The 26,445-nt window shown below is 38.0% G+C and overlaps 1 protein-coding gene across 1 annotated transcript; it reads left to right on the top strand.

Annotated features, from left to right (window-relative positions):
• The first annotated feature begins 1,931 nt into the window (after window positions 1–1,931).
• LOC128802153 (butyrophilin-like protein 8) lies at window positions 1,932–26,366 on the top strand. Its single transcript, XM_053968368.1, has 8 exons — window positions 1,932–1,980; window positions 3,321–3,668; window positions 7,599–7,883; window positions 20,128–20,154; window positions 22,290–22,316; window positions 22,525–22,545; window positions 23,322–23,348; window positions 25,369–26,366. Exons 1-8 carry the CDS (start codon window positions 1,932–1,934, stop codon window positions 26,364–26,366), a joined length of 1,782 nt encoding a protein of 593 aa, XP_053824343.1.
• Window positions 26,367–26,445: the final 79 nt, after the last annotated feature.

Below are 26,445 nucleotides of genomic sequence, written 5' to 3'. Positions count from 1 at the left end.
GATAAATCCGTTCAGCAGGAATTAATTAATTGTTTTCGCGGGCGGGGAGGAACGCGCGGCGTCACCGCCCTTTTCCCACGGGATTTATCCATGATTTGGGATGTTGGAGGAAAGCACAGGAAATCCCAAGAAATCGGGATTAAATCCCAATTAAATCCCAATGAAATCCCAGCTCGCTGCTCAGTTTGATCATTCACCTTCACCCGGAGCAGGAAATCCTGGGAGCCAGAGACATAAAATCACGGAATTCCCTTCAAAACAGCGGGATCAAGATCCTGCTGCTCCTGGGAATTTGTGTCTTCTTGGAATTTTTTTCCCATAGAAAATTATTGGATTTGGAGATTGGAAAGGTTTGTTCCATGTGGAGCCATTCTGTGATTCTACAGAAAGTTTTAATATCGAAATATCTACAGAAATTAATATCTACATATTAATAACTACATAAAATTTTAATATCGAAATATATATCAAAATATTTTGATATTTTAGTATCAAAATTTTAATATCAAAATAACTTAAAATATAAATATAAATCGTTATATAATATGAATAATAATAAGACTATAATGAATAATAATATAATAAAAATAAATAAATAATAACATAATAAAATCTATTTCATATCATTCTATTTAAATAAATATATAAATATAATTATTATTACATTGTGCATTATAACACTATAAATAAACTGCAGTTATTCTTTATTAAATCATAATAATTACTGCATATAATATTTATTACATAAATAAATATTATTACATCATAATAAATAACTATGTAATATTATTTTATAATAAATAGAATCATTCTATTAAAATAATTATATATATTTATTTTTTATTATTTCTTTTAAATATGGAATATATTAAAGCAACAAAATAAAATGACAAAATATAATGTTAAATTATATAAAAATATTATCTCCAAATATATTAAAATAGATCAATAAATTGTTAAAATATATTATCACATATAATCCCAAAATACAGTATCAGAATATAATACTAAATATAATATAAAAACATAGTCCTGAAATATAATATTAAAAAAATCTTGAAATAGAATTTAAAAAATCGAGTATTAAAAATATATAAGAATATATGCCAAAATGCCAAAATAATATAAAAAGCTTAGAGAAAATCTAATAGCAAAATGTAAGATCAAAATTAATTACTGAAGGTAGTAATAAGATATATCAAAATACAGTATTAAAATCTAATATCCAAATAAAATATTGAAATATAATACCCAAATATAATAATATGATATTCAATTAATATTACTATATTAATAATTGAATATAATGTATAAGGATGGTGTCAAAATGCAATATTAAAATATCTAAATATCATATAAAAATATAATAGTACAATATTAAATTTATATCATAATATTAGAATAGCACGTATAATAAAAATACGGTCTTGAACTATATATCAAAATATAATATTGAAATATAATAGCAAAATATAATAATGCAATATTAAATGGATGCTATAATATTTATAATGTTTATAATGTTAATATATAATATTAAAAATGGCTTCAAAATAATATCAAAACACGCTGTTAAAATTTAGTGTTAAAATATAGTCGCAAAATCCAATTTTAAAGTCTGATACCAAAATAACATCAAAACCCCGCTAAAAACTGAGATCAAAATCACCTCCAAACGTCCCAGGAAACGCTTGGAATTCCTCAGTGAAAGGGGAAAACCGGGAGTGAAGAATCTCAGGAGGATTTAATGGATGGATTTGAATCGCACGGGGATCCGCAGGAAGGAAAACTCCTGGAATTCCATTTCCCGTGGGAAAACGCGCCGTCCCTCACAGATATTTCTGGTTTTTCCTCTCTCCCTCCTCTTGTTTCCCGTCGGGAAGGGACCGAGGGAATCCCGCGGGTTCCGGAGCAGCGAGCCAGGATTCCCCATGGAGCCCCGGCTGTGGCGGCTGGCGCTGCTCCCAGTCCTGGCTGCAGGTGAGGGCGATTCCATTTGGGATCTATTCCCATAAAACGGCCGATTCCTGCTCTGAAACATTAATTAACACCTAACGAGCACGCGGGATTTAACTTGGAAAAGGTTCCTTCTCCGGAGGGTGGAGCCGCTCCGCAGTGACTCCGAATGTTCCGGAGCTCGTGGAGCATTGGAACAACGCTCCCAGGGATTGTCGGGATTGTCGGGATTGTCAGGATTGTTGGGACTGTTGGGACTATTGGGGTTGTTGGGATTGTCGGGGTTGTTGGGATTCTTGGGATTCTTGGGATTCTTGGGACTGTTGGGACTATCGGGGGTGTTGGGACTGTTGGGATTGTTTGGATTGTTGGGACTATCAGGATTCTTGGGATTCTTGGGACTGTTGGGATTCTTGGGACCCTTGGGACTGTCAGGATTGTTGGGATTGTTGGGACTGTCGGGATTGTTGGGATTCTTGGGATTCTTGGGACCCTTGGGACTGTCAGGATTGTTGGGATTCTTGGGACTGTCGGGATTGTTGGGATTCTTGGGACTGTTGGGGACTGGCAGGTTTGTTGGGATTGTTGGGATTCTTGGAATTCTTGGGATTCTTGGGACTCTTGGGGCTGTCGGGATTGTTGGGATTGTTGGGACTGTTGGGACTGTTGGGATTGCTGGGATTGTCGGGACTGTTGGGACTGTTGGGACTATCGGGGTCGTTGGGACTGTTGGGATTGTTGGGATTGTTGGGACTGTTGGGATTGCTGGGATTCTTGGGACTCTTGGAGACTGTTGGGGGCTGTCGGGATTGTCGGGATTGTCCTGTGCGGGGCCAGGACTTGGACTCTGATCCTCTTCCAGCTCAGGGAATTCCATGATTTTATCACCCACATCCCAATCCCGTGCTGGGAGAACCTCTGGGAACGGGGATATCCAAGGAACACCTCGTGTATCCTTGGGGATCCGGGCGCTCCCACATCTCCCAGCGCCGTAGGGATGAATTCCAGGCCCTGGGGCATTCCAAACCTTCCTGGGAACCACTATGGGGGTGGGCGATTCCCACCTGGAATTTTCTGGAGGTAAATCCCAGGTTTGAGGATTCTATTTTGGATGGAATTTGCCGTTTCCATCCATTTTTCCAGGGTTTCCCAGTGTTTTAACAGCCAAGAAATTTGAGTTGTTGTTCAAAACGCCGAAGGATAAATCCATGAGAACCACATCCCATTTTTTTTTTTTTTTTTTGGTTTTCCTCTGGATCCCTCTCCTGTTGAGGATGGAATCAATCCCGATGAAAATCCATGGGAAAGACGATGCGGAAAACCAGAACTAACCAGAACCAAATCCCGTTCTTACCCTAAAACAGGCGGATTCCTCAGCGCTCCCAAAATTCCCGTCCTTGGAATCATCGGGGACAGGGTGGTCCTGCCCTGCCAGGTGGGATCCACGCCCATTCCCGAGGATTTCTCCGTCCGTTGGACATTCCACGGCCAATCCCAGCGGATCCCCGTGGGCAGCTACGACGGGAAGGGCCGGGGCGAGGAGCCGGATGAGCGGTACCGGGGCCGGGCGGAACTTTTCCACAGGGAATTCCGAGCCGGGAACGTGTCCCTGCTCCTGAGGGACGTCCGGAGCTCCGACCAGGGCTCCTACGGCTGCCAGGTCTCGTTCCAGGACGAATCCCGGGAAGTGCTGGTGGAGCTGGAAGTGGCAGGTTGGTGCTGTTCCCTCTTTTTCCTTCACCGCGCAAAACTGGGCAGATATTTGAAATATTGCTACGCATTTAAATATTTTTTTTTGCATTTTATAATTATTAAAAAAAAAATTCTAATATTTATGTTTAGTTCCTTTACATTTAACAATTTCTATTTCGTGTCTTTAATTTATATTCTTACATTTTATATAGGATTTTTATATTTGATGTCTTATATGTTGTAAAATATCACATGTAAAACATATGTTGTATAATATAAATATTACATTATATAAACATATAAATACATATAAATATGTATATATACATATACATAATAATATATACACATTTTTAATATATTACATTATGTAGAACACCATATTATATAAATTATATTAAATTCATTAAATTATTAATTTTTACATATTATATAGGTATGTAATTATATATTATTATTTATTTTAATATTATATAAATTATATTAAATTAAATATATTAATTATTCTATTAAATATATCAACATATATTATCAAATTATATATATTACATCTTATTGATATATATTATATTATATTATATTATATTATATTATATTATATTATATTATATTATATTATATTATATTATATTATATTATATTATATTATATTATATTATATTATATTATATTATATTATATTATTATTATATTATATTATATTATATTATATTATATTATATTATATTATATTATATTATATTAATTTAGTGTATTTATAAAGTATTATTAATAAATTATAAATATATAATAATATATGCTCTAATATATATACTGTATAAGAAAATAAATATAAATAATACATTCTTTTATATTTATACTTATATTTGTATTTATCTGAGTTTATACTTCTATAAAACATAGCTTATATTTTTATCCTTCAGAGTTTTACATTCTCTATATTTTATATATTTGTTTCTACAACTTTTATATTTCATACATTCCACAAAATCCTGGCAAATTCCACCCAAACTCCATCCCAGAACCACGCCCACCCCTCCATCCGTTTCCAGATCCTCCATTAAATCCCTAATTCCCAAGGACATTCTTGGATCCATCAACCACTGAGAACCTCCAGACCCCATGGATCAAATCCTGGAAAATCCTCCAAGACTTTCCAACTCCTGGGCAAAAAACTGAGTTCCAGAACACCCAAATTTCATGGGATGGAAATGGAAAATTCCTGGTTTTCCACTGCTGTCTGAGAAGCTCCATCCGTGATCCTGTGGCAGCAACTCCTTAATCAACAGAATTGTTGGTTTCCAGAAAACGCAAATTTAATAGGATTAAAATGGAAAATTCCTGTTTATCCACAGAGGCTCCATCTGTGATCCTGTGGTGACAACTCCTCAATGAACGGAATCCTTGAGTTCCAGAAAACGCAAATTCAATGGGATTAAAATGAAAATTTTCTCTGTTTTCCACAGAGATTCCATCCTTGATCCCACAGCATCAACTCCTCAAGGCACGGGATCATCGACTCCCAAAAATCCCAAATTTAATGGGATTGAAATGGAAATTCCTGTTTCTCCACAGCCGTCAGAGAAGCTCCGTCCATGATCCCGCAGTGGCAACTCCTCAATGAATGAAATTGTTGACTCCCAAAAACCCCAAATTTCATGGGATTAAAATGGAAAATTTCTCTGTTTTCCCACAGAGATTCCATCCTTGATCCCACAGTGGCAACTCCTCCAAGCTCGGGATCATTGCCTCCCAAAAATCCCAAATTCAATGGGATTAAAATTAAAAATTCCTCTGTTTTCCACAGAGATTCCATCCTTGATCCCACAGTGGCAATTCCTCAAAGCTCGGGATCATTGCCTCCCATATTTAATGGGATTGAAATGGAAATTCCTGTTTCTCCACAGCCGTCAGAGAAGCTCCATCCTTGATCCCACAGTGGCAACTCCTCAAAGCTCGGGATCATTGCCTCCCAAAAATCCCAAATTCAGTGGGATTGAAATGGAAATTCCTGTTTCTCCACAGCCGTCGGAGAAGCTCCGTCCGTGATCCCACAGTGGCAACTCCTGAATGAACGAGATTGTTGACTCCCAAATAACCCAAATCCATTGGGATTGAAGTGGGAAATTCCTCTGTTTTTCCACAGAGGTTCCATCTGTGATCCTGTGCTGACAACTCCTCAGTGAATGGAACCGTCAGCTCCCAAAAATCTCAAATTTAATGGGATTAAAATGAAAACTTCCTCTGTTTCTCCACAGAGGTTCCATCCTTAATCCCACAGTGGCAACTCCTCAAGGCACGGGATCATTGCCTCCCAAAAATCCCAAATTTAATGGGATTGAAATGGAAATTCCTGTTTCTCCACAGCCGTCAGAGAAGCTCCGTCCGTGGTCCCGCAGTGGCAACTCCTCAAGGCACGGGATCATTGCCTCCCAAAAAACTTAAAGTTAATGGGATTAAAATGAAAATTTTCTCTGTTTTCCACAGAGGTTCCATCCTTGATCCTGCAGTGGCAACTCCTCAAAGCTCGGGATCATTGCCTCCCAAAAACCCCAGATTCAGTGGGATTGAAATGGAAATTCCTGTTTCTCCACAGCCGTCGGAGAAGCTCCATCCTTGATCCCACAGTGGCAACTCCTCAATGGCAGAAATTGTTGACTCCCAAAAAACCCAAATTTAATGGGATTAAAATGAAAAATTCCTCTTTTCCCACAGAGGTTCCATCCTTAATCCCACAGTGGCAACTCCTCAAGGCACGGGATCATTGCCTCCCAAAAACCCCAGATTCAGTGGGATTGAAATGGAAATTCCTGTTTCTCCACAGCCGTCGGAGAAGCTTCGTCCGTGATCCCGCAGTGGCAACTCCTCAAGGCACGGGATCATTGACTCCCAAAAAACTTAAAGTTAATGGGATTGAAATGAAAATTTTCTCTGTTTTCCCACAGAGATTCCATCCTTGATCCCACAGCATCAACTCCTCAAAGCTCGGGATCATTGACTCCCAAAAAATTTAATGAGATTAAAATGAAAAATTTCTCTGTTTTCCACAGAGATTCCATCCTCGATCCCACAGCATCAACTCCTCAAAGCTCGGGATCATTGCCTCCCAAAAACCCCAAATTCAGTGGGATTGAAATGGAAATTCCTGTTTCTCCGCAGCCCTCGGAGAAGCTCCATCCATGGTCCCGCAGTGGCAACTCCTCAAGGCACGGGATCATTGACTCCCAAAAAACTTAAATTTAATGGGATTAAAATGGAAACTTCCTCTGTTTCTCCGCAGAGATTCCATCCTTGATCCCGCAGTGGCAACTCCTCAAAGCTCGGGATCATTGCCTCCCAGATTCAGTGGGATTGAAATGGAAATTCCTGTTTCTCCGCAGCCGTCGGAGAAGCTCCGTCCTTGATCCCGCAGTGACAACTCCTCAAGGCACGGGATCATTGACTCCCAAAAAACTTAAATTTAATGGGATTAAAATGAAAATTTTCTCTGTTTTCCCACAGAGATTCCATCCTTGATCCCACAGTGGCAACTCCTCAAGGCATGGGATCATTGACTCCCAAAAACCCCAAATTCAATGGGATTAAAATTAAAAATTCCTCTGTTTTCCACAGAGATTCCATCCTCGATCCCACAGCATCAACTCCTCAAAGCTCGGGATCATTGCCTCCCAAAAACCCCAAATTCAGTGGGATTGAAATGGAAATTCCTGTTTCTCCGCAGCCGTTGGAGAAGCTCCATCCTTGATCCCACAGTGGCAACTCCTCAATGGCAGAAATTGTTGACTCCCAAAAAACCCAAATTTAATGGGATTAAAATTAAAAATTCCTCTGTTTTCCACAGGGATTCCATCCTCGATCCCACAGCATCAACTCCTCAAAGCTCGGGATCATTGCCTCCCAAAAACCCCAGATTCAGTGGGATTGAAATGGAAATTCCTGTTTCTCCGCAGCCCTCGGAGAAGCTCCGTCCGTGATCCTGCGGGGCCCCGAGGCGCGGGGCCTGGGCCTCTCGTGCCGCGCCTCCGGCTGGTTCCCGCGGCCGGAGCTGCTCTGGCTGGACGGCCGCGGCAACGTCCGGCGCGAGCCCACGGCCACCGCGGCCACGGTGAGCGCCGGGGGCCTCTTCAGCGTCGAGGGTTCCGTGCGGATCCAGCCGGGATCCGACCTGGAGATCTCGTGCCGCGTCCTCAACCGCCGGCTCAACGCCTCCCGCGCCTCCCGGATCCGCATCCACGGTGGGCAACGATTCCCGGGGAATTCCCGCGGAGCTGCTCCGCTCCTGCTCCGGTTCATTTCTGAACGAATCGGTTGAGGCCAAAGCGTTGGAAGTCTTCGGTTTTACTGGGTTTTAAATTTCATTTGTGAAATTTCATTTAAATTTAATTTTAATTCAATTTCATTTTCAATTTTAATTTTCCTTTATTATTTTATTTTACTTTACTTTATTTATTTTATTTTATTTTATTTTATTTTATTTTATTTTATTTTATTTTATTTTACTTTACTTTATTTATTTTATTTCATTTTATTTCATTTTATTTCATTTTAATTTATTTCATTTTATTTTCATTTTATTTTATTTCATTTTATTTCATTTTATTTCATTTTATTTCATTTTAATTTATTTCATTTTATTTTTATTTTATTTTATTTTATTTTATTTTATTTTATTTTAAATTTATTTTATTTTGCCTTACTTTATTTTATTTTACTTTATTTTATTTTATTTTATTTTATTTTATTTTATTTTATTTTATTTTAATTTTTGAAATCAATTTTATTTTATTATTTATTTATTATTTATTATTTATAATTATTATTATTTATTATTTATTATTATGAATTATTTATTATATTATTATTTATTATTATATTATTTAATTATTTTATTTATTATTATGATATTATTTATTATTTATTATTATAAATTATTATTTATTATTATTTATTATTTATTTATTATTTATGAAATCAAGTTTATTTTAAACTTAAAATCCTGGATTTTAAGTTTAAATTAAATTAAATTAAATTTTTGAAATAAATTTCTAATCTAAAGGAAATTAAAATTTAAAATTAATTGAATTTAATTGGACTTAGTTTAATTTAAAATTTCTTGTCTTTTATTCTGTTTTAGTTTTGGTAATTAACAGCTCTGCCGAGGTCTTCTATTGATTATCATTAATTGATTTGAATTAAATTAAATTAAACCAAACTTAGTTTAATTTTTAAAAGTATCAAATTAAACTAAATTTATTAATAAAACAAATGCATAAAATGAACTCATTTTATTTATTTTTTATTTTATTTATTTTATGTATTTAATAAATAAATTTATTAATTAACCTGAATTAAATGATGCTAAATTTCGTCTCATTTCAATTTAAATTTTATTTTATTCTATTCTATTTCATTTTTGCTAATTAGCAGCTCTTACCAAGGTCTTTTATTGGTTATCATTTCTTGATTTTTAAATTTAATTTAATTTAAAATTTATTTTAATTTAGTCTATTTTGGTTTGCTAATTAACAGCTCTTGTCAAAGTCTTTTACTGATTTTTAAATTAGATTAAATTTCGTTTAATTTAATATTTATTTTATTTTATTCTATTTGGGTTTTCCTTGTTGGCAGCTCTTGTCAAACTCTTTAATTTCATTTTTTATCATTTAATGATTGATTGCTTTAATTTGATTTTTAGCCTTAATAAATGATAAAATAATGAATAATTATTTGAACATTTATGCCTTAATTAATAGGCCTGAAATAATTAGTAGACTATTTATTCATAATTTTACAATTAAATCATTAATTGTATGATTAATAATTAATGGCAAATTATAGCCTTAAACAATGAATAAAATTATGAATGATCATTTGAACATTTAGGCCTAAAATAATAGAGTTTTTAATTAAATTTATGCCTTAAATTAATAGAATCTTTAGTAATTAATAGAATACTCAATCTTTACAGATTAATAGAATTGATTTAATTTATTAATTATTAATTATTATTTAATTCTTAAATTTATTTTTATTTTTATTTTTATTTTTATTTTTGGTTTTGGTTTTTGTTTTGGTTTTTGTTTTGGTTTTATTTTTGTTTTCATTTTAGTTTTCTTTTTAATGAATTATTAATGAATTATTAATGAATTATTAATGAATTATTAATGAATTATTAATGAATTATTAATGGATTTTCCTTCGTTTTCCCAGAGGATCTCCTCCCCTCCGTCTCGCAGTGGCTGCAGATTTTCCTGGCGGTTTTGTTCCTGAGCCTGGCGCTGATTTCCCTCATTTTCTGTGTGCTCCAGAGTGAGTTCCGCCCCCGAAATCCCAAATCCGCCGGAATCCGGGAAAAATCCCAAATCCTGCCAGAATCCGGGAAAAATCCCAAATCCTGACAGAATCTGGAAAAAATCCCAAATCCGCTGGAATTCGGGAAAAATCCCAAATCCTGACAGAATCTGGAAAAAATCCCAAATCCTGCCACAATCAGGGAAAAATCCCAAATCCTGCCAGAATCTGGGAAAAATCCCAAATCCTGCCAGAATCCGGAAAAAAACCCAAATCCTGCCACAATCTGGAAAAAATCCCAAATCCTGCCACAATCAGGGAAAAATCCCAAATCCTGCCAGAATCAGGGAAAAATCCCAAATCCTGCCACAATCCGGAAAAAATCCCAAATCCTGCCACAATCAGGGAAAAATCCCAAATCCTGCCACAATCAGGGAAAAATCCTGTCAGAATCTGGAAAAAAATCCCAAATCCCGCCAGAATCCGGGAAAAATCCCAAATCCTGTCAGAATCTGGAAAAAATCCCAAATCCCGCCAGAATCCGGAAAAAATCCCAAATCCTGGCACAATCAGGGAAAAATCCTGACAGAATCCAGAAAAAATCCCAAATCCTGCCAGAATCCAGAAAAAAATCCCAAATCCTGCCAGAATCAGGGAAAAATCCTGACAGAATCTGGAAAAAAATCCCAAATCCCGCCAGAATCAGGGAAAAATCCTGACAGAATCTGGAAAAAAATCCCAAATCCTGCCAGAATCTGGGAAAAATCCCAAATCCTGCCAGAATCCGGGGAAATCCCAAATCCTGCCAGAATCCGGGAAAAATCCCAAATCCTGACAGAATCTGGAAAAAATCCCAAATCCCGCCAGAATCCGGGGAAATCCCAAATCCTGTCAGAATCTGGAAAAAATCCCAAATCCCGCCAGAATCAGGGAAAAATCCCAAATCCTGCCACAATCTGGAAAAAATCCTGTCAGAATCTGGAAAAAATCCCAAATCCTGCCACAATCAGGGAAAAATCCCAAATCCTGCCAGAATCCGGAAAAAAATCCCAAATCCTGCCACAATCAGGGAAAAATCCTGTCAGAATCTGGAAAAAATCCCAAATCCTGCCGGAATCTGGGGAAATCCCAAATCCTGTCAGAATCAGGAAAAAATCCCAAATCCTGCCACAATCTGGGAAAAATCCTGACAGAATCCGGAAAAAATCCCAAATCCTGCCACAATCAGGGAAAAATCCCAAATCCCGCCAGAATCTGGAAAAAATCCCTAATCCCGCCAGAATCAGGGAAAAATCCCAAATCCTGTCAGAATCTGGAAAAAATCCCAAATCCCGTCAGAATCCAGGGAAATCCCAAATCCCGCCAGAATCCGGGAAAAATCCCAAATCCTGTCAGAATCTGGAAAAAATCCCAAATCCTGTCAGAATCCAGGGAAATCCCAAATCCCGCCAGAATCCGGGAAAAATCCCAAATCCTGTCAGAATCTGGAAAAAATCCCAAATCCTGTCAGAATCCAGGGAAATCCCAAATCCCGCCAGAATCTGGGAAAAATCTCAAATCTGCTGGAATCTTGGAAATCGCAAATTCACCGGAATCGGGGAAAATCCCAAATCCCACCAGAATCCAGGAAAAATTGCAAATCCATCAGGATCTCGGGAAATCCCAAATCCCGCCAGAATCGGGGAAAATCCCAAATCTGAGAGAATCCAGGGAAATCCCAAATCCCGCCAGATCTGAGGAAATGCCAAATCCCTCCAGGATCCAGGGAAAACCCCAAATCTACTGGAATCCAGGAAAATCCTAAATCCAATGGAATCTGGGAAAATCCCAAATCCCACCAGAAACTGGGAAAAAACTCAAATCCTCCAGGATCTCGGGAAATCCCAAATCCGCCAGAGTCGAGGAAGATCCAAAATCTACCGAAATCCAGGGAAATCCCAATCCCGCTGGAATCCAGGGAATTCCCAAATCCTTCTGGAATCAGGGAAATCCCAAATCCCGCTCGATTCCAGGGGAAAATCCCAAATCCTCCAGAATCGGGGAAAAATCTCAAATCCGCCGGAATCCAGGGAAATCCGAAATCCGCCGGAATGGGGGAAAATCCCAAATCCCGTACGAATCTGGGGAAATCCCAAATCCCTCCAGGATCCAGAGCAATCCCAAAAGCACCAGGATCCGGGAAAATCCCAAATCTGCCGGAATCTAGGGAAATTCTAAATCCCATTGGAATCGGGGAAAATCCCAAATCCCTCCAGGATCCAGGGAAATCCCAAAACCGCTGGAATCGGGGAAGATCCAGGATCTGAGAATATCCCTAACCCGCCAGAATCCGGGGAAATCCCAAATCTGCTGGAATCCAGGAAAAAATCCCAAATGCGCCAGGATCTGGGAAAATCCCCAAACCCACTGGAAATCCAGGGAAATCCCAAATCCCTCCAGGATCCAGGGAAATCCCAAATCCCACCAGAATCCAGGAAAAATCTCAAATCTGCCGGAATCGGGGAAATCCCAAGTCCCGCTGGAATATGGGAAAAAATCCCAAATCCAACGGAATCTGGGACTATCCCTAATCCACTGGAATCCAGGGAAATCCCAAATCCATCGGAATCTGGGAAAATCCCAAATCCCACCAGAATCCAGGAAAAATCCCAATCCCTCTGGAATACGGGAAAAAATCCCAAATCCAATGGAATCTGGGGAAATCCTAAATCCACCAGAATCAGGGGAAATTCCAAATCTGCCAGAATCTGAATCTGAATGCCAGAATCTGCCAGAAAATCCCAAATCCCGCCCAAATCCAGGAGAAAATCCCAAATCTGATGCAATCAGGGAAATCCCAAATCCCACCAGAATCCGGGAAAATCCCAAATCCACCAGAATCCGGAAAAATCCCAAAGCCCACTGGAACCAGGGAAATCCCAAATCTGTCGGAATCTGAGGAAATCCCAAATCCTACCAGAATCCAGGAGAAATTCCCAAATCTTCCGGTATCCAGAGAAATCCCAAATCCCGCTGGAATCCAGGGAAATCCCAAATCCAACAGAATCTAGGAGAAAATCCTAAATCCACCAGAACCTGGGAAAATTCCAAATCCCACCAGAATCCAGGAGAAAATCCCAAATCCTCCAGGATCTCGGGAAATCCCAAATCCGCCGGAGTCGAGGAAGATCCAAAATCTGCCGAAATCCAGGGAAATCCCAAATCCGCTGGATCCGGGGAAATCCCAAATCCCGCCAGGATCTGGGAAATCCCAAATCTGCCAGATCCGGGGAAATCCCAAATCCCATCGGATCCAGAGAAATCCCAAATCCCGGGGAAATCCCAAATCCGCCAGATCCAGGGAAATCCCAAATCCCACCGGGATCTTGGAAATCCCAAATCCCATCGGATCCAGGGAAATCCCAAATCCCATCAGGATCTTGGAAATCCCAAATCCGCCGGATCCGGGGAAATCCCAAATCCCGCCAGAATCCAGTGAAAAACCCAAATCCACCAGAATCTGGGAAAATCCTAAATCCAATGGAATCTGGGGAAATCCCAAATCCCCCCGGGATCTCGGAAATCCCAAATCTGCCGGAATCCCGGAAAATCCCAAATCCCGCCGGAATGCAGGAAAATCCCAAATCTGCCAGATCCGGGGCAATCCCAAATCCGCCGGATCCGGGTAAATCCCAAATCTGCCAGATCCAGGGAAATCCCAAATCCCGCCAGGATCTGGGAAATCCCAAATCCGCCAGATCCAGGGAAATCCCAAATCCCATCGGATCTGGGGAAATCCCAAATCCCACCGGGATCTTGGAAATCCCAAATCCGCCGGATCCAGGGATATCCCAAATCCCGCCGGATCCGGGAAAATCCCAAATCCTGCCGGAATGCAGGGAAATCCCAAATCTGCCGGATCCGGGGAAATCCCAAATCCCGCCAGGATCTGGGAAATCCCAAATCCCATCGGATCTGGGGAAATCCCAAATCCCACCGGGATCTTGGAAATCCCAAATCCCATCGGGATCTTGGAAATCCCAAATCCCATCAGATCCGGGGAAATCCCAAATCCCGCCAGATCCGGGGCAATCCCAAATCCGCCGGATCTGGGGAAATCCCAAATCCCATCGGATCCGGGGAAATCCCAAATCCTGCCTGATCCAGGGAAATTCCAAATCTGCCAGATCCGGGGAAATCCCAAATCTGCCAGATCTGGGGAAATCCCAAATCCGCCGGATCCAGGAAAATCCCAAATCCACCAGAATCCAGGAAAATCCCAAATCCCGCCGGGTTCTGGGAAATCCCAAATCTGCCGGAATCCCGGAAAATCCCAAATCCTGCCGGAATGCAGGAAAATCCCAAATCCCGCCGGGATCGGGAAATCCCAAATCCCATCGGAACCGGGGAAATCCCAAATCCTGCCGGAATGCAGGAAAATCCCAAATCCAACAGAATCCAGGGAAAATCCCAAATCCCACCGGGATAACGACCAAGTCCGGGAGAAGGAGCCGAATTTCCCATCAAGAACAGGGAAAAAATGGAATTTTTACAGATTTTTTAAATTCTTATTTTTCATTTTTTTCCCCAGGGAGCCACAAGAGAACAGCGAGGGCAGGTGAGGGGGTTAATTAGCAATTAATTAATTATTAATTATAGTAACGATGGAATTAATTAATGAGCGCGAATGCTGTGGGATTTTTATACTTTAATTATTTATTCCTTTTCTTGGTTTCAATTAAAAGCATTATAAAATAGAACAGTGTTAGTAATGAATTAATTAGAAATATTATTAAATATTATTCAGCATTTGTTACGGTGAAATAGTATAAAAATAATATTTATTAAAAAATAGTAAATTTAAAAATATTAAATTAAATTTAAAATATTAAATTAAATTTAAAATAGTAAATTAAATTTAAAATAGTAAATTAAATGTAAATATTGAATTTAAAATAAGCGAATAAAAGTAAAATGAGCGAATAAATAAATACTAATTAATGAAATATTTCATATAGGTATTTCATTTCATCAATTATTTTAATAAAAGTGAATAAAATAAAATTTTGGAAAAACGTACGTATTCCTTACTTTTATTTATTACAATTAAATATTCTAATAATGAATTGTCATAAATAAAATGCATCGCTAAAGTAAGAAATCAAAATCAAAGCAAAAATAAAAATTAAATAAATGAACAATTTGTTTTGATAAATGTATTAAATTAGAATAATTGTAAATAATATAAGAAATGTATTAAATTATAATAAATCATTTCTTATAATGAAACATTTATAATTTATATATTTATAATAATAAATATAATAATTTATAATTGAATAAATTAATGCATTCTTTATTGGGTTTTTTTTACTTTAATTATAATTATTTATTTTTCAATATCATTATAAAAGCGTCAAACTACAAATTATTAATTAGCGGATTGCAAAAGATGAATAATTAAATATAAAACACGGCGTGAATTAAGAAAAATTGTGACAAAAAATAACAAGGACGGGATTTAATTGAATATTTCAAAAACAGATGTGGAAAAAAAATACAAGAAAATCTGGGAAAAATCAATATAAAGGAAGAAACGCGAGCTTTTGTGAAATGTTATTAAAATAGAAATAGCCAGAGATGGAAATGCAAGAAAATCCTGAAAATATTCCATGTATAAACTTGCGAATTAATGCGAATTAAAACAGAATTAAAGCTCGTTAATTGCAGACGTGAACTCCATTAATGATGAATAGTTAATGAGCCAGAGGTTGAACACATGAGGAATAAATATTCAATATCAAATATTCAATATTAAACATTAAATAGTAAATAGTAAATATTGGATATTAAATATCAAATATCAAATATCAAATATTAATATTAAATATTAAATATTAAATATTAAACATCAAATATTAAATATTAAATGTTAAATATCAAATATCAAATATTAAATATCAGATATTAAATATCGAATATTAGATATCAAATATTAAATATTAAATGTTAAATGTTAAATATTAAATATTAAATATTAAATATTAAATATTAAATATCAAATATTAAATATCAGATATTAAATATTGAATATTAGATATCAAATATTGAATATTAAATATTAGATATTAAATATTAAATATTAAATATTAAATATTAAATATCCAATATTCAATATTAATATTAAATATTAACTACTAAATATTAACTATTAAATATTAATGTTGAATGTTACTGTTAAATGTTAAATATTAAATCTTGAATATTAAGTATTATATATTGATATTTAATATAAATATTAAATATTAGATATTAAATCTTGAATATTAAATAGTTGATATGTATATTGGATTAAAATTAGATAAATATAAATATGAATATGAATATGAATATAAATATAAATATAAATATAAATATAAATACATATTAATATATAAAAAATTAAAATAAACATAAAAATAAAAATAAAAATAAAAATAAAAATAAAAATAAAATTATAAATATAAATATAAACATAAATATATAATAATAAATATAACTATAACTATAACTATAAATACAACTATAAGTGTAAATATAAATATAAATATAAATATAAATATAAATATAAATATAAATATAAATATACCGACAAGTGTAAATATAAATAATACAGATATAAATACATATATAAATATAAGTCTAAATGTAAATGTAAATATATATATAAAAATGAATTTAAATAAATATTATTTTAATTATAATTATAAATTTAAATATACATATAGCTATTGATATAGATTTACATAAATATAAATATAAGTATAAATATAAATATAAATATAAATATAAATATAAATATAAATATAAATATAAATATAAATATAAATATAAATATAAATATAAATATAAATATAAATATACCTACGCCGACAAATGTAAATATAAATAATACAGATATAAATACATATATAAATATAAGTGTAAATGTAAATGTAAAGATAAATATAAAATGCATTTAAATAAATATGATTATAATTATAACTATAAATTTAAATATACATATAGCTATAGATATAGATATAGATTTATATTTATATAAATATAAATATAAATATAAATATAAATATAAATATGTAAATATAAATATAGATATAAATATAAATATAAATATGTAAATTTAAATATGAATTATTGTTAAACATTCATTTAAAAATCGTACACAATTAAATAATTTAAAATTTTCTTGATTTTCCAGGAAAGGCAAAGCTGGAATTGGAGGAAGGTAAAAACTCCCTGCGTTTGAACTTAAATTAAATTAATTCAATCTAATTTAATTTAAATTAAATTAATTTAATCTAATTTAATTTATTAAAATTTTTAATTTATTTTTAAATTAATTTTTAATTTATTAAAATTTTTATTAAAACTGAAATTCTAATTAAAATATAAAAATTAAAATTAAAATGGAAATTAAATTTAAAGTTAAAGTTAAAATTAAAATTAAAATTAAAATTAAAATTAAAATTAAAATTAAAATGGAAATTAAAATTAAAATTAAAATTAAAGTTAAAATTAAAATTAAAATTAAAATTAAAATTAAAATGGAAATTAAAATTAAAGTTAAAATTAAAATTAAAATTAAAGTTAAAGTTAAAATTAAAATTAGAATTAAAATTTAAATTAATCGTTTCCAATTTAAAACTTCACCATTTAAAAATTCGGAATATTCCTCATTTTTCTTCCATTTCCATTTTTGATCCCGCTGTTAATTACTTTAATTTGACTTAATTCAATTTTTAGTTTTTTTTTTTTTAATCAATTGCAAACCTACAATTTAAAAGTTTCCTCATTGAAAAGGAAAAAATGTTAAATTGAATAAAAATTTTAAGATTTACCACTTGAAATGAATTTTGAATTTTCCAATGGACTTTGGGGGTTTTTTTTTCACAATCGGGATTTTGCTCAATTTTCTGTTCCCATCGAAAACGGGGAAAATCTGCATTGCGGAAATGGCTTTTGCTGCAGTTTAAATGCAAAAAAAATGAATTAAAAATTAAAAATTGTGATTAAATAGATGAATTATTAATAGGCGGATCCTTAAATAGATGAATTATTAAATATTGATTTATTATTTCTTATTTCTTATTTATTATTAAATTATTTATTAATAAATGTATCATTTATCATTAAATTATATATATTATATTATTCAATATATATATTTATATATATATAAAATTATAATTATTCTATAATTAAATGAAATATATTGATTTTTTAATCATTAAATCTATGGATTTTTAAAGAATCAAAGGATTCCATTAAAAACCGAATTATTAAATTCATTATTGCTGCATTTCAAATTCCATCCCATCGGGTCAATGGAATTCGTTCCGGGCGCGGAATTCTCCAGGCGGGGCAAAAATTGAATTTTTGATTCTCAATTAAAACAAAAAATTGAATTTTTAATTCCTGATAACAAAAAATGAATTTTTAATTCCAGGAACAAAAACTGAATTTTTGATTCTCAATTAAAAACTGAATTTTTAATTCCAGGAACAAAAATTGAATTTTTGATTCTCAATAACAAAAACTGAATTTTTAATTCCCGATAACAAAAATTGCATTTTCCATTCCCGATAACAAAAATTGCATTTTCGATTCCCGGTAACAAAACAGAATTTTAGATTTTCAATAACAAAAATTGAATTTTTAATTCCCGATAACAAAAATTGAATTTTTAATTCCCGATAACAAAAATTGAATTTTCCATTCCCGATAACAAAAATTGAATTTTTAATTCCCCATAACAAAAATTGAATTTTCCATTCCCGATAACAAAAATTGCATTTTTAATTCCCGATAACAAAAATTGCATTTTTAATTCCCAATAACAAAAATTGAATTTTTAATTCCCAATAACAAAAATTGCATTTTTAATTCCCAATAACAAAAATTGCATTTTCGATTCCCGGTAACAAAACAGAATTTTAGATTTTCAATAACAAAAATTGAATTTTCCATTCCCGATAACAAAAATTGCATTTTTAATTCCCGATAACAAAAATTGCATTTTTCATTCCCAATAACAAAAAATTGAATTTTTAATTCCCGATAACAAAAATTGAATTTTTAATTCCCCATAACAAAAATTGAATTTTTAATTCCCGATAACAAAAATTGAATTTTTAATTCCCAATAACAAAAATTGCATTTTCCATTCCCGATAACAAAAATTGCATTTTCCATTCCCGATAACAAAAATTGCATTTTTCATTCCCAATAACAAAAAATTGAATTTTTAATTCCCGATAACAAAAATTGCATTTTCCATTCCCGATAACAAAAATTGCATTTTCGATACCCGGTAACAAAACAGAATTTTAGATTTTCAATAACAAAAATTGAATTTTCCATTCCCGATAACAAAAATTGAATTTTTAATTCCCGATAACAAAAACTGAATTTTTAATTCCCAATAACAAAAACTGAATTTTCCATTCCCGATAACAAAAATTGCATTTTTCATTCCCAATAACAAAAAATTGAATTTTCCATTCCCGATAACAAAAATTGCATTTTTCATTCCCAATAACAAAAAATTGAATTTTTAATTCCCGATAACAAAAATTGCATTTTCCATTCCCGATAACAAAAATTGAATTTTTAATTCCCAATAACAAAAATTGCATTTTCGATTCCCGGTAACAAAACAGAATTTTAGATTTTCAATAACAAAAATTGAATTTTCCATTCCCGATAACAAAAAATTGAATTTTCCATTCCCGATAACAAAAATTGCATTTTTAATTCCCGATAACAAAAATTGAATTTTTAATTCCCAATAACAAAAAATTGAATTTTTAATTCCCGATAACAAAAATTGCATTTTCCATTCCCGATAACAAAAATTGAATTTTTAATTCCCGATAACAAAAATTGCATTTTTAATTCCCAATAACAAAAATTGCATTTTCGATTCCCGGTAACAAAACAGAATTTTAGATTTTCAATAACAAAAATTGAATTTTTAATTCCCAATAACAAAACCTGAATTTTCCATTCCCGATAACAAAAACTGAATTTTTAATTCCCGATAACAAAAACTGCATTTTTAATTCCCAATAACAAAACCTGAATTTTCCATTCCCGATAACAAAACTCGCATTGCCGCGCTCGGGCTCCCGCTGCCGTTCCTGGGCCCAGGTTTTGCCCTTTCTCTTCCAGGGAAGCGCAAAGTGAAGGCGCTGCTGGGTGAGTCCTGCCCTTTTCTCCTCTTTTTCCTCTTTTTTCCTTTTTTTTTTCCTTTTTTTCCCCCCTTTCTTCCCCTTTTTTCCTTTTTTCCTTTCTTTCCTTTTCCCTTTTTCATCCTTTTTGCTTCTCCCCCTTTTTCCCTTTTCCCATTTCCCCCTTTTTCCCCTTTTCTTCCCTTTGTTTCTCTTTTTTCCCTTTTTCTCCTTTTTTCCACTTTTTTCCCTTTTCCCCCTCCTTTCCCCCTTTTTTTCCCTTTTCCCCGCTTTTTTCTCTTTTCCCTCTTTTTCCCCCTTTCTTCCCCTTTTCCTCTTTTTCCTTGATTTCCCTTTTTCTGTTTCCCCTTTCTTTCCCTTTTCCCCCTTTTTCCCCTCCAGCCCCTTTTTCTCTTTTCCCCCCTTTCTTACTCTTTTTCCCTTTCCCCCTTTTCCTTTCCCTTTTCCTTTTTCCCCCTTTTTCCCCCTTTTTTCCTCTTTTCCCACCTTTTCCCCTTTCTTCCCCTTTTCGTCTTTTTCCTCTTTTTCCCCCTTTTCCCCCCTTTTCCCCTTTTCTTGCCCTTTTTCCTCTTTCTTCTCCTTTTCCCCTTTTCCCCTTTTTCCCCTTTCCCCACTTTTTTCCTTTTTCCCACTTCTTTCCTTTTTCCCCCCTTTCTTCCCCCTTTTTCCCATTTTCTCCTTTTTTCTGCTTATTTCCTGTTCCCCCTTCCCCCCATTTTCCCTTTTTCCTCTTTTTTTCCACCTCTCCCTTTTTCCCCTTTTCCCCCTTTTCTCCCCCCATTTCCTCTTTCTTCTCCTTTTCCCATTTTTTCTCCTTTTTTACCCTTCCCCCCGTTTTCCCCTTTTCCCCTTTTCTCTCCTTTTTCCCGATTCTTCCCCTTTTTCCTTTTTTTTCTTTTTTCCCTTTTCCCCCTTTTTTCCCTTTTTCTGTTGTTCCCCCTTTTTCCCCTTCCACCCTTTTTTCCCTTTTCCCCTTTTTCTCATTTCCCCTTTCTTCCCCCTTTTCCCTTTCCCCCATTTCTCCCCCTTTTCCTCTTTTTCACCTTTTTTCCCTTTTTTCCCCTTTTCCCCCTTTTTTCCCCTTTCCCCTTTCTTCCCCTTGTTTCCCCTTTTCCCTTTTTTCTCCTTTTCCCCCCTTTTTCCCATTTTTCCTCTTTTTTCCCTCTTCTCTCCTTTTTTCCCTTTTCCCTCTTTCTTCCCATATTTCCTCTTCTCCTTTTCCCCTTTTTTCTCCTTTTTTACCCTTTCCCCCCTTTTTTCCATTTTTCCTTTTTCTCTTTTCCCCAATTTTCCCCATTGTTTCCCTTTTCCCTATTTTCCATTTTTCTCTTTTCCCCCTTTTCCTCTTTTCCCCCTTTTCCCCCCCTTTCTCCCTTTCTCGCCCTTTTTCCTCTTTCTTCTTTCCCCTTTTTCCACTTTTTTCCCCTTTTCCACTTCTTTCTTTTTCCCCCTTTTCCCCACTTTTTTCCCTTTCCTCCTTTTTTGCCCTTTTCCCTCTTTTTACTCTTTCTCCCCCTATTTTTCCTTTTTTTTTTCCTTTTTTCTCCCCTTTCTTCCCCTTTTCCCCCTTTCCCCCTTTCTTCCCTTCCCTCCCTTTTCCACTTCTTAATTTTTCCCCTTTTTCCCTTTTCCCCCTTTCTTCCCTATTTCCTCTTTCTTCTCCTTTTTCCCCTTTTCTCCTTTTTTCCCCTTCCCCCCTTTTTTTCCTTTTTTTCCTTTTTTCCTTTTTCCCTTTTTCCCCTTTTTCTCATTTTCTCCCTTTCTTCCCCCTTTTCCCCGCTCTTCCCCTTTTTCCCCGTTTTTCCCCTTTTTCCCTTCCCTTTTGGCAACAACCTACAAACAACATTAATAACAAATATTCACGAACATGATATCATTAAATATTATTAAATATTATTAATCATGATTAACCATTATTCAATTAATATCTCTCCCTGTTATTCCTTCAATTCCACATCCGGAATTCCCAGATGGAGAAAAAGCCAAGAAACGAGAAGGTAAATCCCATTTTAAATCCCATTTCCTTAACATTTTTCCCCCTTTTTCCCTCTTTTATCCCCTTTTTTCCCATGCTTTTCCCGCTGGTATTTTCATTTTTCCATGGAATTTTCCCCTCACTCATTCCCCGCTTTTCCCTTCCAGCAAAAATCCAATTCAAGAAACGCTTGGGTAAGAAAACGCAAATTCCGTAAATCCGCATTTCCCCCCCCCCGAAATAACCCGGGAATTCCGCTGATTTTCCACATTTTCCCTGGAATTTGGGGCTAATTCATCCAGGGGAGGGAATTTCCTGCAATTCCACACTCGGGGGTTCGGGGAAAATGGGGGGGAAACGGGAAAATCCTCCAAAACTGACGGGAATCGCTTTTCCTTTCAGGCCAGCTGAAAGCGGAGCTGGGTAAGCGCGGAAAAGCTCGGGAATGCCCAAATTCCCGGGAAAAATTCGGGAATGCCCAAATTCCTGGGAAAAGCTCGGGAATGCCCAAAATCTCGGGAAAACTCGGGAATGCCCAAATTCCCGGGAAAATTCGGGAATGCCCAAATTCCCGGGAAAACCACGGAACACCAAAATTCCTGGGAATACCTCGGGAATGCCCAAATTCCTGGGAAAAGCTCGGGAATGCCCAAATTCCTGGGAAAACCACGGAACACCAAAATTCCTGGGAAAAGCTCGGGAATGCCCAAATTCCCGGGAAAAATTCGGGAATGCCCAAATTCCTGGGAAAACCACGGAACACCAAAATTCCTGGGAATACCTCGGGAATGCCCAAATTCCTGGGAAAAGCTCGGGAATGCCCAAATTCCTGGGAAAACCACGGAACACCAAAATTCCTGGGAAAAGCTCGGGAATGCCCAAAATCTCGGGAAAACTCGGGAATGCCCAAATTCCCGGGAAAACCACGGAACACCAAAATTCCTGGGAAAAGCTCGGGAATTCCCAAAATCTCGGGAAAACTCGGGAATGCCCAAATTCCCGGGAAAACCTCAGGAGCGCACAAATTCCTGGAAAAACCTCAGAAATGCCCAAATTGCCGCGAAAACCTCGGGAACACCCGAACTCCTGGGAAAACTCGGGAGTGCCCAAATTCCCGGGATTTGGGGGGTGTTTGGGGGAAGGACGGAATTCCTCCATAAAAATCGGAATTCCCGGTTTTTTTTTTCTTTTTCTCGCAGATTTCTGGGAAGCGCGGAGCCACGCGGGTGAGCTGCAGCTCTGGGATTCTGGGATTGGGAAATTCAGGGATTCGGGATTGGGAAATTCGGGGATTCAGTAACTCAGGGATTTGGGGGTTCCGGAATTTGGGGGTTCGGGGATTTGGGGGTTGAGGAATTTGAGGATTTGGGGATTCGAGGATTCTGGGATTCAGGAATTTGGGGGTTCAGGAATTTGGGGATTTAGGGGTTCAGGGGTTCATGAATTTGGGGATTCGAGGTTTCTGGGATTTGGGGATTCGGGGATTTGGGGATTCAGGGATTCAGTTATTTGGGAGTTTGGGGATTTGGGGGTTCAGAGATTAAGGGGTTCAGGAATTTGGGGGCTTGGGGATTTGGGAGTTCAGGGATTTGGAGATTGAGGGGTTCGGGAATTTGGGGATTGGGGATTCAGGAATTTGGGGGTTCAGACATTGAAGGGTTCGGGAATGTGGGGATTCGGGGATTCAGGAATTTCGGGGTTCAGGGGTTCAGGAATTTGGGGATTGGGGATTCAGGAATTTGGGGGTTCGGGGATTCAGGAATTTGGGGATTTGGAGATTCGGGGATTCAGGAATTTGGGGGTTCAGGGGTTCAGGAATTTGGGGTTTCAGGGGTTCAGGAATTTGGGGGTTCAGACATTGAAGGGTTCGGGAATTTGGGGATTCGGGGATTTGGGAATTTGGGGATTCGGGGATTTGGGAATTTGGGGATTCGGGGATTCAGAAATTTGGGGGTTCAGGGGTTCAGGAATGTGGGGATTCTGGGATTCAGGAATTTGGGGTTTCAGGGGTTCAGGAATTTGGGGGTTCAGACATTGAAGGGTTCGGGAATCTGGGGATTCGGGGATTCAGGAATTTGGGGTTTCAGGGGTTCAGGAATTTGGGGATTGGGGATTCAGGAATTTGGGGGGTCGGGGATTCAGGAATTTGGCGATTTGGAGATTCAGGGATTCGGGAATTTGGGGGTTCAGGGGTTCAGGAATTTGGGGGTTTGGAGATTCGGGGATTCGGGAATTTGGGGTTTCAGGGGTTCAGGAATTTGGCGATTTGGAGATTCAGGGATTCGGGAATTTGGGGGTTCAGGGGTTCAGTAATTTGGGGGTTTGGAGATTCGGGGATTCGGGAATTTGGGGTTTCAGGGGTTCAGGAATTTGGGGGTTTGGAGATTCGGGGATTCAGGAATTTGGGGTTTTCAGGGGTTCAGGAATTTGGGGGTTCAGACATTGAGGGGTTCGGGAATTTGGGGATTCGGGGATTCAGGAATTTGGGGGTTCCGGGGTTCAGGAATTTGGGGATTCAGGAATTTGGGGGTTCAGGGATTCAGGGATTTGGAGATTTGGGGATTCGGGGATTCAGGAATTTGGGCTTTCAGGGGTTCAGGAATTTGGGGATTGGGGATTCAGGAATTTGGGGGTTCGGGGATTCAGGGATTTGGCGATTTGGAGATTCAGGGATTCGGGAATTTGGGGGTTCGGGGGTTCAGTTATTTGGGGGTTTGGAGATTCGGGGATTCAGGAATTTGGGGTTTCAGGGGTTCAGGAATTTGGGGGTTTGGAGATTCGGGGATTCAGGAATTTGGGGGTTCAGGGGTTCAGGAATTTGGGGGTTTGGAGATTCGGGGATTCAGGAATTTGGGGGTTCAGGGATTCAGGGATTTGGAGATTTGGAGATTCGGGGATTCAGGAATTTGGGGTTTCAGGGGTTCAGGAATTTGGGGGTTTGGAGATTCGGGGATTCAGGAATTTGGGGTTTCAGGGGTTCAGGAATTTGGGGGTTCAGACATTGAGGGGTTTGGGAATTTGGGGATTCGGGGATTCAGGAATTTGGGGGTTCAGGGGTTCAGGAATTTGGGGGTTCAGGGGTTCGGGAATTTGGGGATTCGGGGATTCAGGTATTTGGGGGTTCAGGGGTTCAGGAATTTGGGGGTTCAGGGATTCAGGGGTTCTGCCCCACCTCAGCCCCTCAGTGGCCGCATCCCCTCTCCCGGGAATGTCGCGGTCCCTGACGGGATCCCTCCGTCCCCGCAGCTCCGGTGGCGCTGGGTCCCGAGGCGCGGCCGCTGCCCCTCGGGGACGCGCGGGATCCGCTCCCGGTGGCGGCGCTGGTGGCGCGGGACGAGCTGCGAGCCGGGAAGGGCTACTGGGAGGTGGAGCTGGGCCAGCAGCGGAGCTGGGCCCTGGGCGTGCTGCGGGGTCCCCGCGAGCCCCGGGACCCGCGGGATCCCCGGGACCCACGGGATCCCCCCGATCCCCGGGACCCGCGTGATCCCCGGGACCCACGGGATCCCCCCGATCCTCGGGACCCGCGGGATCCCCGGGACCCACGGGACCTCCCCGATCCCCGGGACCGGCGGGATGCCCGGCATCCCCACGACCCTCTGGATCACCCCAATCCCCGTGATCCCCTCGATCCCCGCGACCCCCGGGATCCCCTCGACCCCCTCGATCCCCGCGACCCCCGGGATCCCCTCGATCCCCGCGATCCCCCGCAGCTCTGGGCTCTCTGCGCATCCCGGGGCCGCCTCTTCTCCGTCTGCCGCGCCCTCGGGGAGCATCCCCGGGATCTCTCGCTGCTCAGAGAGAATCCCCGGGATCTCTCGGTGCTCAGAGAGAATCCCCGGGATTTCTCGGTGCTCAGAGAGGATTCCCGGGATCTCTCGGTGCCCGGGGATCATCCCCGGGATCTCTCGGTGCTCGGGGTGCTCCTGGACCGGGAGAAGGCGCGGCTGGAATTCTACGACGCGGAGCGGAGGGAGCCGCTGGCCGGGATCGCCCTGGGGGATCCCGCGGGAAGCTTCTTCCCATTCGTGTCCCGAGGGGAGGAGGGGGCGCTGCGGCTCCGCCCGGTGCCGCTCCCGGTGCCGCTCCCGGTGCCGCTCCCGGTCCCAGAGCCGGTGCCGGTGTCGGTGCCGCTCCTGGTCCCGGTCCCGGAGCCGGTGTCGGTGCCGCTCCCGGTGCCGGTGTCGGTCCCGGTCCTGGTCCCGGTCCCGGAGCCGGCGCCGGTACCAGTGCCGGTCCCGGTGTAGCTCCTGGCGTCGGTCCCGGCGCTGCTTCCGGTGTCAGTCCTGGTGTCGGTGCCGGTCCCGGTGTTGGTGTCGGTCCCGG

Source organism: Vidua chalybeata, chromosome 34 (assembly GCF_026979565.1).
Source record: "Vidua chalybeata isolate OUT-0048 chromosome 34, bVidCha1 merged haplotype, whole genome shotgun sequence".
Classification (NCBI taxonomy): Eukaryota; Metazoa; Chordata; class Aves; order Passeriformes; family Viduidae; genus Vidua; species Vidua chalybeata.
This window is presented reverse-complemented; position numbering and strand designations above follow the sequence as displayed.